Raw genomic sequence first — 14,337 nt, 5'->3', positions numbered from 1 at the left:
CAACACTACTGGTGGAATGTACTCTTAAAAAATGTTAAAAGCCTAAATTTAAATTGCCTCCCTTTTCTTCTTAAATTCACTCCTCTGAAATACTGAAAGTATAATATGTTAACAAGATATGAGTATACAATATTAACTTGCAACAAATACTTTTAATAGAATATGTCAGCATTTTTTCTGGATTACTCACTAATGAGGTAGCCACTCATTAATGGCAATCATTTTACATTTGCAAAGTTTTGTTACCACACTGATATTTTCTGTGTTATCTTAAATTGCAAAGGGAAATATATCCTTATATGAGATTCTAAAGCACTGTCAAATATTATTCTGTCAATCCCACCCAGTGCCAAAAAGACCTCAGGAGACATAGATTGGAAATGTATTTTATTGTGTAAGCCAACAATCAAAATATATTTGTGTTACTGATTTCTTCAAATATTAAATGGGATCTTAACAAAATTTGTCCACTTTGATGTATTCTTATACAACTTTGGAATCTGCAAAGACCCTGACTAAAGAAACAGAAGTAATTGCACAATGGAGACTGAAGGTGTTACAGTGCTGCAAATGATGCCAGATGTCTTATATTTAACTATATACACCTTCAGAAGTCCCTTGATTTTGAGCAGTAGGAACAATAGAGGAATATACACTGAAAGTATCACTAATAGCTTTTTGCATTGCTTTATTTAAATACAACAGTATCCAACATAGCTGCTAAACACTGGACAATATTTGAAGTCATAAGTACATCCACATGTTCCTCCAAGTGACGTTTGGGGTCCTAAAAGAAAAAAAGAATAAGAAAGAAAAAGAAAAAAAAAAAAAAAAAAAAAAAAAAGAACCATGTTACTGGTAGACTGATTACAGATTTTTTTCAGTACCTGATGAAACCGGTAAAGAAAGCTAACCTAAATTTATATATTTTTTACAATTTAACTTTGCTAATATATCACTACATTTTCAGAATTTCTAAATTTGTTAAAATGTTAAGTAGTGATAAATAAGATTAAACAATGAAAGACTGATTTATACAATCCATGTTATGACTCTAGCAGAAATTATAAAGAGTAATAAGGAATTCTATACAGTTAGAAATCATCTGCTTTGTTTTTTTAAGTATAAGCATTTTTGTGTGTATAAGCCTGGTTATGTGAACATATTTTCTGCCATTCATATATATTGAATGTTGAAGGGGATGCTTTACTCAAAGCAGACATACCAATAGGTAAGAGTTCAATGTGAATTCTCATCATTTCCTCTATAATTTTAAGTTAATTACAATATAATTTTAATATTTTAGGAATGGTGTTTTAAATGATTCAGGAAATATTCTTAGATCAAAAGTCACTGTTGGTAGTTTAAAAACTTAAATAGAATTTGCATCAATTCTAAAGCATTAAGAATAAATATTTCCTGTAGCTATTTTGAAAAAATATAACACAGAAAAGTATAACAGATACAATCCATTAATTTAAACCTAATCAACTCTATATCTGAAATATCTGAGTTAAAAACAAGGCTTAAAATTGTGCTATAATAAAGGAAGTTAAATTAAAATGCTTAATATACATTTATGTTTAAGGCTGAGCTGACTAAAATATTTCAGCTAAAGTTGAAAGCATTGACATAAAGGATATAAACTGCACAACAAAAAACTTTCAATTAAAACATTATTTTCTTATATGTATTACCAAGACTCCTAACTTTAAACAAATGTTTACCACTAAAATTATTTCTTGGCTGTTCTTTCCTAAATTACAATTTCAATATGCTTGATTTCTTTAAAACACCCAGAGATACAACATGCTACAAATAATTTCAAATAACTGGACCACAATATTAAATTTTCTTCATTTCAGAAATAAGCCTTAGGGTATTTTAGGTGAAAGAGACTAAGAAAGACTGGCAGGAGAAAAAGATATTGGTCTGTTTCCATCATAGACAGTTTTGCTTTTGCCACGCAGTAGGCCAAACTAGTGAGGTACTATATTTAAAAAAAATGATTCTGATGATTATTAAACTTTGCCAATTATATATTTTTCAGTTTCACTTTTAGTTTAACTTACTCCTTTTATTTGCTGCTGTTAAGCAGAATCTATATCTAAAAACTATAGCGTCAGAGTCACGTATTCAAAAAATAGTTACTGAATGCTATAAAGTGCTAGTAGCTCCAAGGTGGTGATCTAATATTACATATTAGACTAAAGTGGTGGGAAAAGACAACAAGGGTGACTATATCACACAGGATGAGAGAATAAGAGGAGCTGTTTCATTCTGGTTTTGGAGGGTTCCTGTTGTTATGTAAGTTGTAACACTCAGAATGTAATGAGATTTGATTTTACCAATTATGATATTTAAGTCAGACCTTTGCCCCTACTGCTCTGTTGGAATAACTGGTTATGCAGTGAATTGGTAACACACTTCCCTCAGTTATCTACATTACTTCATGTGGCAGCTGGGTGATTCTTAGAGATTTCCCATCCAAGAATGGTCCTGGCCCAAACCTACATAGCTTGTGAGATGTGATGGGATCAGAGCATATGGTAGGATGGCTGAAAGCAAAGACAGCTTAGTGTCTTGCATCTGAAATATCAAGATTCTGCCAACATCAGCAATATGATAACCATGTTCCATGAAATGAAAAAATGTAATCAAGATTCTTTAAAAAACAGTCTAATTAATCTGTAGATTCTTTTAATTGGTTGGTGTGTTCCCCCTAACCTTCAGGAAATAGGAACTAAAATATATATTTCATTTGGGAAAAGTGAAAGAGCAAATACATAAAGCCCTTTCTCTTCACTCAGTATAACCCAATAGGTCTCTAAGCTTTCTCAGGAACATAACCTATGTATTGAAATCTACATATTGATAAACTATATTATCTTTAAAACTGTTACATATTTTTAAAAACCCCTACCATTCTATTAACTTCATGGATAACATTTCAAGCAAAAATAATACTTGACATATTAACTCAGGACGCATGTTTCCTAATTCACTTCTACTCAATTATTTTCACTAAAGATAGTACATCACAGGTATATTTGTGATTTACTTGTCTTTAGATGGCAAAGAGAATCTGACATCAAATAATTCAGTGACCTTTAAAATTAGCATCACATTTACATGACAGAAGAAAAATGCAGAGTGAACCGACAGGGGGGAAAAAATCATACAGGCTCCAAAATAGTTTACACTCTATAAGAGCATGTTATTATGAGACTGCGTAACCTATTATAGTACACCTCACCTGCTTGCCAACATTCTTTATTGCCAGCTGTTCAGGTGTCATTTTATCTTCTTCTTCTACAGCCTGTGAATGAAACACAAAGGACAGAGTTTCAAATTCTAAATTTACTTTTTCTACTCCAGAATAATCACTAAAGATAATGTTGATCATAATTTTCATTCACACAATCTTTTACTCAAGTAATTTATTAAACAAAAAAGCAATTCTGCTAATCTTAGAATAGCCATCAGAGTAATAAAAACTATTACCACCATCATTTTGAAATCAGACTTTCAGAAATTTGTAAAAGACACTGAAAAATATCAAACTGGACCACCAAATGGAAGTGTTAACTATTTGGTAACTGTCATAGAATTCTCTCAGGGATGGCTGAACTGGAAGATATAAGAACTTAAGGCAGCTGCTTGTGGCACTGTGGTACTAACTGGTCTTACTCAGTCTTCTTTTTCTTTTCTTTTCACTATGGCTCTCCCCCAACTTCCTATATCTTTGTTTCCTTTTTCTTGTCAACAGAACGCATGCATACCCAGTATCTATTTAACTGTAAGTAACACTTAGGAGTAAAGTACCTGCTGACTTTTGGTCCCTTTATCGAATCATATAGTTTTCTCCCTTAAGGTCTTCACATATTTAAATCTCTAAAAGTAATACATATATTCATAAAATAATCTCACTTCTCCACATGAATGTTCCTTAATAATCATGAAGAAATAGCATAATCTGAAGTTTTCAACATTAAAAAAAATTATTTGAAATGCCAGTTCAAATACAAATTAAATCAACCAAACCATATACTCAAACCACTTTCTATCTTTTCCAGAGTTAGCAACAAACTTTTATGTGCATCATCATAAATTTTCTAGCAGAATAATTTTAAAATAATGACAGCATTTAGATTTAGATTGGCTACCACTATTGTCCTCTCTTCTAATCATGGCACCACTAAAAAACTGCCTTTCTTTGCGGGGGGTGTGGGGGGAGTCCACACCCATGGTATATGCAGAGGTTCCTAGGCTATGGGTCGAATTGGAGTTATAGCCGCTGGCCTACACCACAGCCACAGAAATGCCAGATCCTTAACCCATTGAGCGAGACCAGGGATCAAACCTGCATCCTCATGGATGCTAATCAGATTCGTTTCCAATAAGCCATGACGGGAACTCCCCTCCAAAACTGCTTTATTGAGAATTCTAAGTTTATGGAACCGCTGTAACATTTTTGGGTATGTTACCGCCTGAAGCTAGGATTCTGCACCAGATGAACTTCTGGTCTATGATTTATTCATAGCATTTGATAAATGGAAAATTAAGAAGACTTAAGTATAACCAATCTTAAGAAATAATATCTTAGCACTTATCAAAAATATGATTATAAAAGGCGATAAAATGATAGGGGCAGAAAGTAGGAAACCAAAATCCCAGTGAAGGTTAGATTTGGATACTCTAAACTTAATCTCTCAGCTGCCAAATTTCTTCATGTGTAAACAATGAACATGTAGGAAATGCAATCATCAGACATTTCCCATAGACTGGGAAGTTTGGCTGCATTTCACACCTTCTTAATAGTTTTGTAAACAGAGAACTTGAAAATGAGCAAAGATGGCAAGTATCTAATTTTATAAATGGACAAACTATCTAGAGAATTTTCCCCAGTAGAACCTGCCTAAAGAGAAAAAGATAGTGAATAAGTATTGTATCTACTGTTTATTATAGGATACTTATTTACAACACATCATTAGGAAGTACATTTATAATTCATAAAACTGAAAGAAGGGAAAATAACACTCCAAATCTAGAATTCCCTAGACAGAGAATATGTTCATTTTCAGAGTCAGATGCCACTCCTATTATTCTGAGCTAGTTAAAAAAGTGTCTCCTAACTGGGAATTTGCTTCTTCTACTACCTGTATGTTTTATATATATGGAAATAATGGCAATACATAAAAAGTTTATCTTTCTAAATTACTTCTACAAATCATGACACTATATCTTTCTGACTTAAAAACATATTAGATGAATGAAACAATTCACATAAGTTAGTACTCTATATCCATTCAGTGTTACTTTTTCCATGCACATGCCAACAATAGTACTTTACAGTATTAGAAGGAGGAAAGAGTTTGAGAATCTGGCTCAAAATACCAATCCATGCACAAAATAGTTATTATGGAGTATTCTGGACTATCACAAATATCAAAAATGGCAGATATGCAAAGATGAAAGTAAAAAAAAAATTAAAGCACTGATCTTATTTGAAAGGTTAAATTGAAAATAAAAAGCTCTAATTCAATTTTTTAAATCTTTTATATCATTTAACCACTTTACCAATTAGTTTTTCCATTTCCAATAATTAAAAGAGAGAGTTCACAAACTCTTTGAGAAGTGCAGATGGTAAAAAGTACTCCCAGCCATAGATGCCATCTGGAAAATGAGGAGCAGCTGTAGATTTAGGCATATACTAAGGTTGCAAACCCCCATGACAAAAGAGTTAAGCACATCTCTTATATTCTGAAATCATCACATTAAACCCCCAAATATTTTCTCTTCTACCTAAGTTATTACCTTTATCTCATCTACCATCTGGGCAAGACCAGTTTGTCTTCATTCATAGTTCTAATCTGGCTAGTCACCAGGAAAAATTAAGAAATGGTAGCAGCAGAAACAAATGAAATTCAGGCACAGGCAGTGTCCTCACTAGGGGAACTTCTGTGTTTATGGCAACTTCTGTGATTTGGCATCAAATTTTGCTTTTGCATTCGTGCTCTTAGGTTTACTCAACCAACAAAAAAGCACTGAAAATGTTTGTGGCTATTCACACTAGAAACGTTTTTAACAGTTTATCAACAAAGACCCCCAGATGGCTATCCCATCATGTACGGTCTGCACAGCTCTAAGAAATTCCTAGAATTTGGTCTGTTATGTTATCATAATCCCCTCAGATGTACCCCCTATCTTAAAGAGGTTTTTACTAAACCCATTAACCTCATTATCTTTTTTTTGGTAATGGTGAAATTTCTCAAATGGAAAACCCGTGTTTCAAATTTTATCACTGTATTTACTCTTTAACAAACATGGAATGGGTCCTTGGCACTTTATTAATACTCTTTTAAGGATCTGCACTAGGTAAATCCCAATGGACTCGGATTACCTGAACTTTTGGAACACCTTTTCCAGTACCCCCTTTCCCATCTGATCCTTTAATCTCTGCTTTTATGACACCATATCTCTTATTTCACCTTGTGCTTCACACTTATTCCATTCCTTGGGCCTCTTTTTTTCCCTTTGCCATGTTAGCTATGTTCACTCTATAACATGGTCCCATTTAAGCACATGCTTTCTAAAAGCACCTATGTGATCATTTTTTTCACTGTTAATCTCTGCATAACTGCTATTAAATACAATATAAGGCATTTTACTTCTTTTTTTATTTTTATAAAAAGTTAATGCATTGACTATATAACTGAAAATCACATTATGGGTCATGGGGATAGAGAGTAAGTTTATTTTTTTATTTTTTATTTTTTTTTAGAGTAAGTTTAAAGAAATGGCTTTAAACGAGTTCCCATCGTGGTGCAGTGGTTAACGAATCCAACTAGGAACCATGAGGTTGCAGGTTTGATCCCTGCCCTTGCTCAGTGGGTTAAGGATCCAGCGTTGCTGTGAGCTGTGGTGTAGGTTGCAGACTCGGCTCGGATCCCGAGTTGCTGTGGCTCTGGCGTAGGCTGGTGGCTACAGCTCTGATTTGACCCCTAGCCTGGGAACCTCCATATGCCGTGAGAGCAGCCCAAGAAATGGCAAAAAAAAAAAAAAAAAAAAAAAAGACAAAAAATACAAAAAAAGAAAAAAAATACTTGGGTGAAGTTCCTGTCATGGTGCAGCAGAAACAAATCCGACTAGGAGCCATGAGGTTGTGGGTTCGATCCCTGGCCTTGCTCAGTGAGTTAAGGATCTGGTGTTGCCGTGAGCTGTTGTGTAGGTTGCAGACTCGACTTGGATCCTGCGTTGCTGTGGCTGTGGCTGGCAGCTGTAGCTCCGACTGGACCCCTAGCCTGGGAAGCTCCATATGCAGCAAGTGCTGAGGCCCTACAAAGCAAAAAACAAAAAACAAAAACAAAAAATCCCCAAACAAAACAAAACACTTGGGTGGATTTTCTGCAGTTGTGCAGTGGGTTAAGAATCTGACTGCAGTGGCGGGGGTCACTGCATAGGTAGGTTTGATCCCCAGCATTGTGCAGCAGGTTAAAGGATCCAGTGCTGTTGCAGCCATGGTGTAGGTGGCAGCTATGGCTCAGATCCAATCCCTGGTCCAGGAATTTCCATATGCCATGGGTGCGGCCATAAAAACAATCAATCAAACAAACAAACAACACAAAAAAAACCTTGGGAAAGCAAAATTAACAAAGGTGAAACAATTAGAAAACTATCTGAGAACGTATACAGGTATGCATATGGAAAATATGGAACTAGTTTTCCTGCGACCATCAGTAATTAAACATTAACATATACATACTAATTTACTGAATTCTAAAAACATCTTAGTGAAGGAGCTAGTCTACATTTCACATAAAGAAATTAGATACTCTCTCCTATAGGTTAATTCCAGAAATACTTCTATATTCAATAAATAACTATTAAGTACTAACATTAAGACAGTTCTTGCTCCTCAAGAAGCTCACATTTGGGCTTTACCTGTGAATCTCAAATTATAACACAATATAAAATACATAAAAAAGAAGTGTACACAACAAATGATGGGGACACAAACAGTCATAGAGCCGATGCACAATGAAACTGTGATTTAAACTTAGTCCCATCTATCTCCAAAGATCTCGAAGCAACACTCACAGCAATTTGGGAAATCATTACTTTTTTTTTTTTCTTTTGAGCAGCACCCGCGGCATATGGAGGTTCCCAGGCTAGGGGTTGAATCGGAGCTGTGGCCGCTGGCCTACACCACAGCCACAGCAACACAGGATCCGAGCAGCGTCTTGGACCTACACCACAGCTCATGGCAAGGCCAGATCCTTAACCCACTGAGCAAGGCCAGGGATCAAACCAGCAACCTCATGGTTCCTAGTCGGATTCGTTTCCGCTGTGCCACGACAGGAACTCTGGGAGATCATTACTTTTTTATGACATATCCTGAATAAAGCCAAACCCAATTTACTAAGTGACTTAATGGCATAAATTCTTTTTAAAAATATTATAAGGAATCTAATTTTAAAACATAAAATAGACATAAAATAAAGATTGTGTGTGTGTGTGCATGTGCACGCACATGTGCACACTCATACAAGTATGTGTGTGTATAATAGAAATTGCAGTCCAGCTCATTGAAAAAAATTTCTATGGCAGAGTCTACTACTAGCTACCTACCCAACATACATCTTCTCTTCCTTCTTTTGCAATATAACCCTGATTTTATTAAAGGCAGTAATGCTCCCAGGTAAAAGACAACATTACTTAGCCTTTCTCAAAGCAAAGTATGTCCACCTGACTAAGTTCTGCTAATGAGATATAATCAGAAGTGCTACGTGGGAATTACAGAAAGGCTCCTAAAAAAGAACTGATTCAGCTAGCTCTTAAAAGTGAACTGATTTAGCCAGGAAGTATCCCTCTTTTGCCCTTTCATTTTTTCCTGTTGCTGGGAACTCAGATGGGATGGCTAAAGTTTTATCACTCATCCTGAATCATGAAGAGAGATAAAGGATGGAAGGTAGTACAAGGAAAATGGATCAAAAGATAGAGGGAGATACCTGGATTTGCAATGACTTCAGTGTTTCATACTGGCCTTTAAGTGCAAGAGACAGAGGTTTCTATCTTGTTTAAGCCATTGTTATTTCAAGCTATAACAATCTTAGATATAAGTAACACTTGCTTATTAGTACAAAAACTGAGAATAATCCAGGATTTACATTAAGTATATAAAAAAAATCCCTCTACTTTCCATCTTAAAGGTGACAACTGTTGATAGTATAATACATTGAGATATACATGAGATAGGTTATCACAGAAAAAGAGAGGGAAGGTAACACAGTAGGGATTTTCCTATTGTTACATAATTTAGGTTTTACACGTAACAGCAAGTTGTAAATATTTCTCTAAATTGGTACTTAAAGAATTTTATTCTTCATAATAAACCCTTAAAAGAGAACATGTAGGCTTAAAGAGTTAGATGCACTTAAAACTGAGAGATAAAATTGGGAGATGGCCTTCAAAAATGTCATGCGTCACATTATTTTCCCACTATTGGTGCATTCTCCCAAACCATTTTTTTTTAAATTCTATTTATACTTTTAACTTTTTTCTTTGATTACTTAATAAGGTTGAACTCTTCTTCATGTTTATATGACATTTGCCTTTAGTGAGTTTTCCAGTCTGTTGTACAATTTATCATTTTATTTTATTTTATTGTCTGTTTAGGGCCGCAACCATGGCATATGGAAGTTCCCAGGCTAGGGGTTGAACTGAAGTGTAGCTGCTGGCCTATGCCACAGCCACATCCACACCAGATCCGAGACACACCTGTGACCTACACCACAGCTTACAGAAACACCAAATCCTTAACCCACTGAGTGAGACCAGGGATCAAACTGGTCCTCATGGATACTAGTCAGGTTTGTTACTGCTGAGTCATGAGAGGAACGCCACAATTCTATTATTGTTTCTTAAAATTGCTTTACAGGAGTTCTTTGCTTATTATGTACCTTTTGGATCCTAACCCTTTCTGTGTTAGAGGTACAAATACTTTCTGCCAGTCTGACTCCTAACAAGCATTCAATAAATGTTATTTTTATTGCAGATAAATTTTACTGTCAAGTTATCAAAATTTTAAAAGCTCAATGATATTCTTATTAGCACTAAACTAATCTTTGGGAAGCCTGACCACAGCTTTACAAGTTTCGACACTTCCCTTTTGGAAACAAGGAAATTGATTCACAAATGTTTTTAGTATTTTTCAAAAATCATATATATATTTAAACAATTATATTATAGTAGTTATTCCTAAGTATTTTATAATTTTGGATGTTACTGTGGACTGACTTGCATTTTCTATTTTTCAACTAGTTTCAGCAAGTTTCAGTATCTGCATGGTTACTGTAACCTACGTAATTCTAAATCATAACAGTTATAACAGTATTCTAGTTTGGGCTCATGTATTTCTATGTTTGACTGTAAACATATCCTATCATACTTAAATAATAAGCCACCTGGTTTCCCAATATTTTACCTTATTTTGTTTTTCCTATCTTATTGCACTAGCACAAAACAGGACTTTCTTATTTATTATAGCTACTGTGGTAAACCAAAAGTAATATGTAATCTGTTATATGTAATTACATAAAAGAGGTATCCAAACTTTCTTTCAGGTTACTAAGTAGGCAGTACTTCTACCTGAAAAGTAAACTGTCAGATCTCTGAATTTATAAGGCTATGTGTTTGAAAATAAAGCAAATTTTTATGTTTCTATGCTATTCTTAAAAACACCTTTTAGGAGTTCCCGTTATGGCACAGTGGTTAATGAATCTGACTAGGAACCATGAGGTTGCGGGTTCGATCCCTGGCCTTGTTCAGTGGGTTAAGGATCCAGCGTTGTTGTGAGCTATGGTGTGGGTCACAGACGCGACTTGGATCCCGAGTTGTTGTGGCTCTGGTGTAGGCCCTCAGCTATTGCTCCGATTCGACCCCTAGCCTGGGAACCTCCATATGCCGCGGGAGGGGCCCGAGAAATGGCAAAAAGACAAAAAAAACCCACAAAAACCAAAATCTTTTATAACCCATTTTCCCACCGGCATATTCACTTATAAATATCCAATTGAATATTATCAATATTTTAAAAAATGATGCATCTTGACATGAATAAATTAGGAGATTTGGTATAAAAGAGCTGTGAGTGTTGAAGTTCAGTAATTAGAGAAATCAATGACTAATAATCAAGCAGAATCTCTGCTTGGATTTCAGATTTGAAATCAAAAAGCTGGGACAAAGGAATTTAATTATTTTCTAACCTTCTTTCATTTTAGGAGCTAACTGGCACCTAACAGTAATTACCTTAGTTTAAAACACCAACCAATTAAAAAGAATACTATGAAGAACTGGTAGTATGGGCCTGTCTTTTTATATTTTAAGTGTTACTAAAAACTTCACTGCATTCTCTTTCAATCACAGAGGGAATTACAGTCCCAAATTTGGACTCCTTCATATCACAGCTTACACATTGTTTTCATTTTATAACCAAACCTTACAAGTTTTTGAGTACTACAGAGATTTTTTAAAACTGTAAAATAGGAAAAACTTCTGTGGATGGGCAGCAGTAACCATAAATAGGTTATCTCCTGGCAGTGGTACCAATAAGAATTTACTTAAACTTGTAATGTTACAGAGAAATGAAAACCATTCCTTTACTCTGCTGAATAATAAGTCCTAACATTTTAATTTATAAAAGGCAAACCTTTAAATTTGATAGACTATTTATTTCTCTTTAATCTTAAGGATATGAAAATATATACTAGAAAAATTAAAAAAATATATTTTCCTTACAACCAGTGCTGATTTCCAGATGGAACACTACATATAAATCAGGGCATGCTCTTCAAAGCCAAATCTAATTCTGCTGTAATTTAGTGTGTATGGGTCCATCAACATTTTTTCAAAGCTCAATTCTCTCAAAAGACTTACTGTTACACTTGGAAAAATTTATACACTGTCTCTTGGCTAACGCTTATTCTGTAAGATGTATATAATTTTAAGAGAAAAATATTACTTTTTTAGTGTGACAAACAATAGTTGTAACTATCTCTAAAAGCTCTAACCGTTAATTTTTAGCCCCTTATAGAAAAGTTCTTATTTAAGATGGAACTTTTTATGTCCTTTCTCAATTTTTCTACTTCTACTTAAATTGGAAATGTTAATACTACCAACATACTTTTAGGCACTTAGGCAGGAAACTTTTAATTCATCTTTGATTTGCCTTCTTTCACTTCATCTATCCAACATTTTATTTGTCTACTGACATCCCCCCACCCCCTGCCACTAAAGTAATTCAGAAAGACAGACAGTACCTTTGTTCGAGTAATAGCAAACTATTTCTAAAATAGAATCTCCATTTCAAATCTCCTCTTATAACAACCTTTCTTCTATACCATTGTCAAATTAAGTAACCTCAAGTCCGGTTCTGAGTATATCATGCCCCTGATCAAAAATAACTCCATCCTGATTTTCCAAACGTTATTACTTTAGTAATTTAAAAAAATTTATTCCCCACTATTCATGCTTTTATGTACTCTAGCCAAACACTTTCCTAAAGATATCTTGCCTTTTCTGTCTCCTAGTCTCCGCGCATGGTATTTAGTTGGCCTAGGGTAACATTTCTCTGTATGTTCAAATCTTATTCATGCTTTAAAGCCTAGTTCAAATGTTTTTATTCTCTAACACAGCATCCTGGGTTTCTCCCAGTTGAAATCAAAAGCCTTTGAACTTCTACAGGACTTCACATGGACTTCTCTATGGCTGTGGTCTCTATAACTTCTGATTTGAATGAGTATATAAATCTCTCGGAAATCTTGTTAAAATGGAGATTCTAATTTAGCAGGTCCAAGAGCCTACATTTCTAATAAGACCCCAGGTGATAATGATGCAGCTGGTCTGTGGACAATTTGAATACTAAGGTATCACAGGACAAAACCAATTTTGGTCTAGTACTCTGGTTATGAACTTTTCTTACTGCCCCTGTTTTCCTATAAATGAAGGATGGATCCTTGTTTTCCATTGCAAATTGTACAGTAGATATTCGATAAGTAAGCATAATATTGTATAGTGCATATGTTTTACAAATTGCAGGTTTTCAACAAGTAATGAGTTGCAAGCTATACGTCTATGTGTATAATATGTATGTATACCTAGCTGAAACAGAATGAAATTCAGTCAAATAAGAAAGAAAATAGAATATTTTCTTATTACAAGGGATATATTTATAACAAAGGTAAATATTGTTTCATAAAACTTTTGTTGCACTACACCACCACCACCACCCATACACGCAAACTATACATTAGCATGCACTGGGTCAAAATGTAAAATCTACTCTTTATGCGAATTTTGTTAAAAAAGTTAAAAAATGTTATGAGTTGAATCATGTTCCCTCTCAAAAGATACACTGAAATCCTAACCCTGGTTAGAGATTAGAGTTATGCTGCCACAAAGCAAGGAAAAGAAGAACCCTCCCCTAGAGGTTTCACAGGGAGCACTGCTTTCCCAAGAACTTGATTTTGGATTTCTAGCTTCAGAATTGTGAGGGAATAAATTTGTTGTTTTAAGACATATATTTTATGGTAGTTTGTGACGATGGCCCTAGGAAACTGATATAATACAGAAGATATATTTTAGTCATAGCTCAATTATTCTCTTAATTTCCAAACTGTAAAAGAATGTATAAATAAAATATTATCATAGCCACATATACTTTAGCATACAGTAAATACTTTCAGGAGATTCTGAAAAATATAACTTTTTAAACATCCTATATAAGTGGTCTGCCCTAGTTACTCTTCCTTACATGATCCTGTTCCTTTTCTTTGCAATATTAATCACAATGCATTACATAGTATTTGTTTACTTTCTATTTCCCCTATCAAAAAATAAATTCTGTAAGGACGTCTTCTTTCTTATCATACCCCCAGTGCCTGGCACAAACAGGCTTTCAATAAATATTTATTAAATAAAAAACAGAAAATTCTTAAGGTATATGTTTCAGGTATTAAATGCTGTTGTTATTGTTTATATCTCCTTGTTCCCCTCCCCTTCCAAGAAAAGTCCTTTGAATAATGAAGAAATTTTAGATATATAACTATTTTACAAGGTCTTCAACAGGGGCTGGCAAAGTATAGGTCATGGGCCACATCTAGCCAGCTGCCTGTTTTAGTAAATAGTATTTCCTAGTACACAGCCTCACTCATTCCTTTATGTATCACCTGTGGCTACTTTTGCATTGTAATGGCAGAGCTGAGAAGCTGTGATGGACCAGATGGCCTATAAAGCCTAAAATATTTACTATCTGATCTATAAAATAGGCTAATCTATTTT

The 14,337-nt window shown here is 34.4% G+C and overlaps 1 protein-coding gene and 1 long non-coding RNA gene across 3 annotated transcripts in view; both read right to left on the bottom strand.

Annotated features, from left to right (window-relative positions):
* Window positions 1-370: 370 nt before the first annotated feature.
* Window positions 371-14,337, bottom strand: part of PSMD14 (proteasome 26S subunit, non-ATPase 14) — a 109,963-nt gene continuing 95,996 nt past the window's right edge. For both annotated transcript variants that reach the window (XM_003359536.6, XM_013984188.3), the window contains 2 exons: window positions 3,257-3,319; window positions 371-787 (listed from right to left, as the gene is read on the bottom strand). In XM_003359536.6, the coding sequence (XP_003359584.2) occupies window positions 689-787; window positions 3,257-3,319 (162 nt within the window). In that variant the 3' untranslated portion in view covers window positions 371-688. The remainder of the gene's footprint in view (window positions 788-3,256; window positions 3,320-14,337) is intronic.
* On the bottom strand, window positions 3,700-7,297 carry LOC146395949 (uncharacterized). Its single transcript, XR_014830510.1, has 2 exons — window positions 7,150-7,297; window positions 3,700-6,847 (listed from the first exon to the last, which is right to left on the bottom strand). It is a non-coding gene; the product is annotated as an uncharacterized LOC146395949 (long non-coding RNA).

The sequence above is a fragment of the Sus scrofa genome, chromosome 15 (genome assembly GCF_054392235.1).
Source record: "Sus scrofa isolate SSC_HxYL_T2T_F1_AM1 chromosome 15, Sscrofa_HxYL_maternal_Yorkshire_Landrace_v2.0, whole genome shotgun sequence".
Classification (NCBI taxonomy): Eukaryota; Metazoa; Chordata; class Mammalia; order Artiodactyla; family Suidae; genus Sus; species Sus scrofa.
Note: the sequence above shows the minus strand (reverse complement) of the source record. Positions and strands in the feature narration are given on the sequence as shown.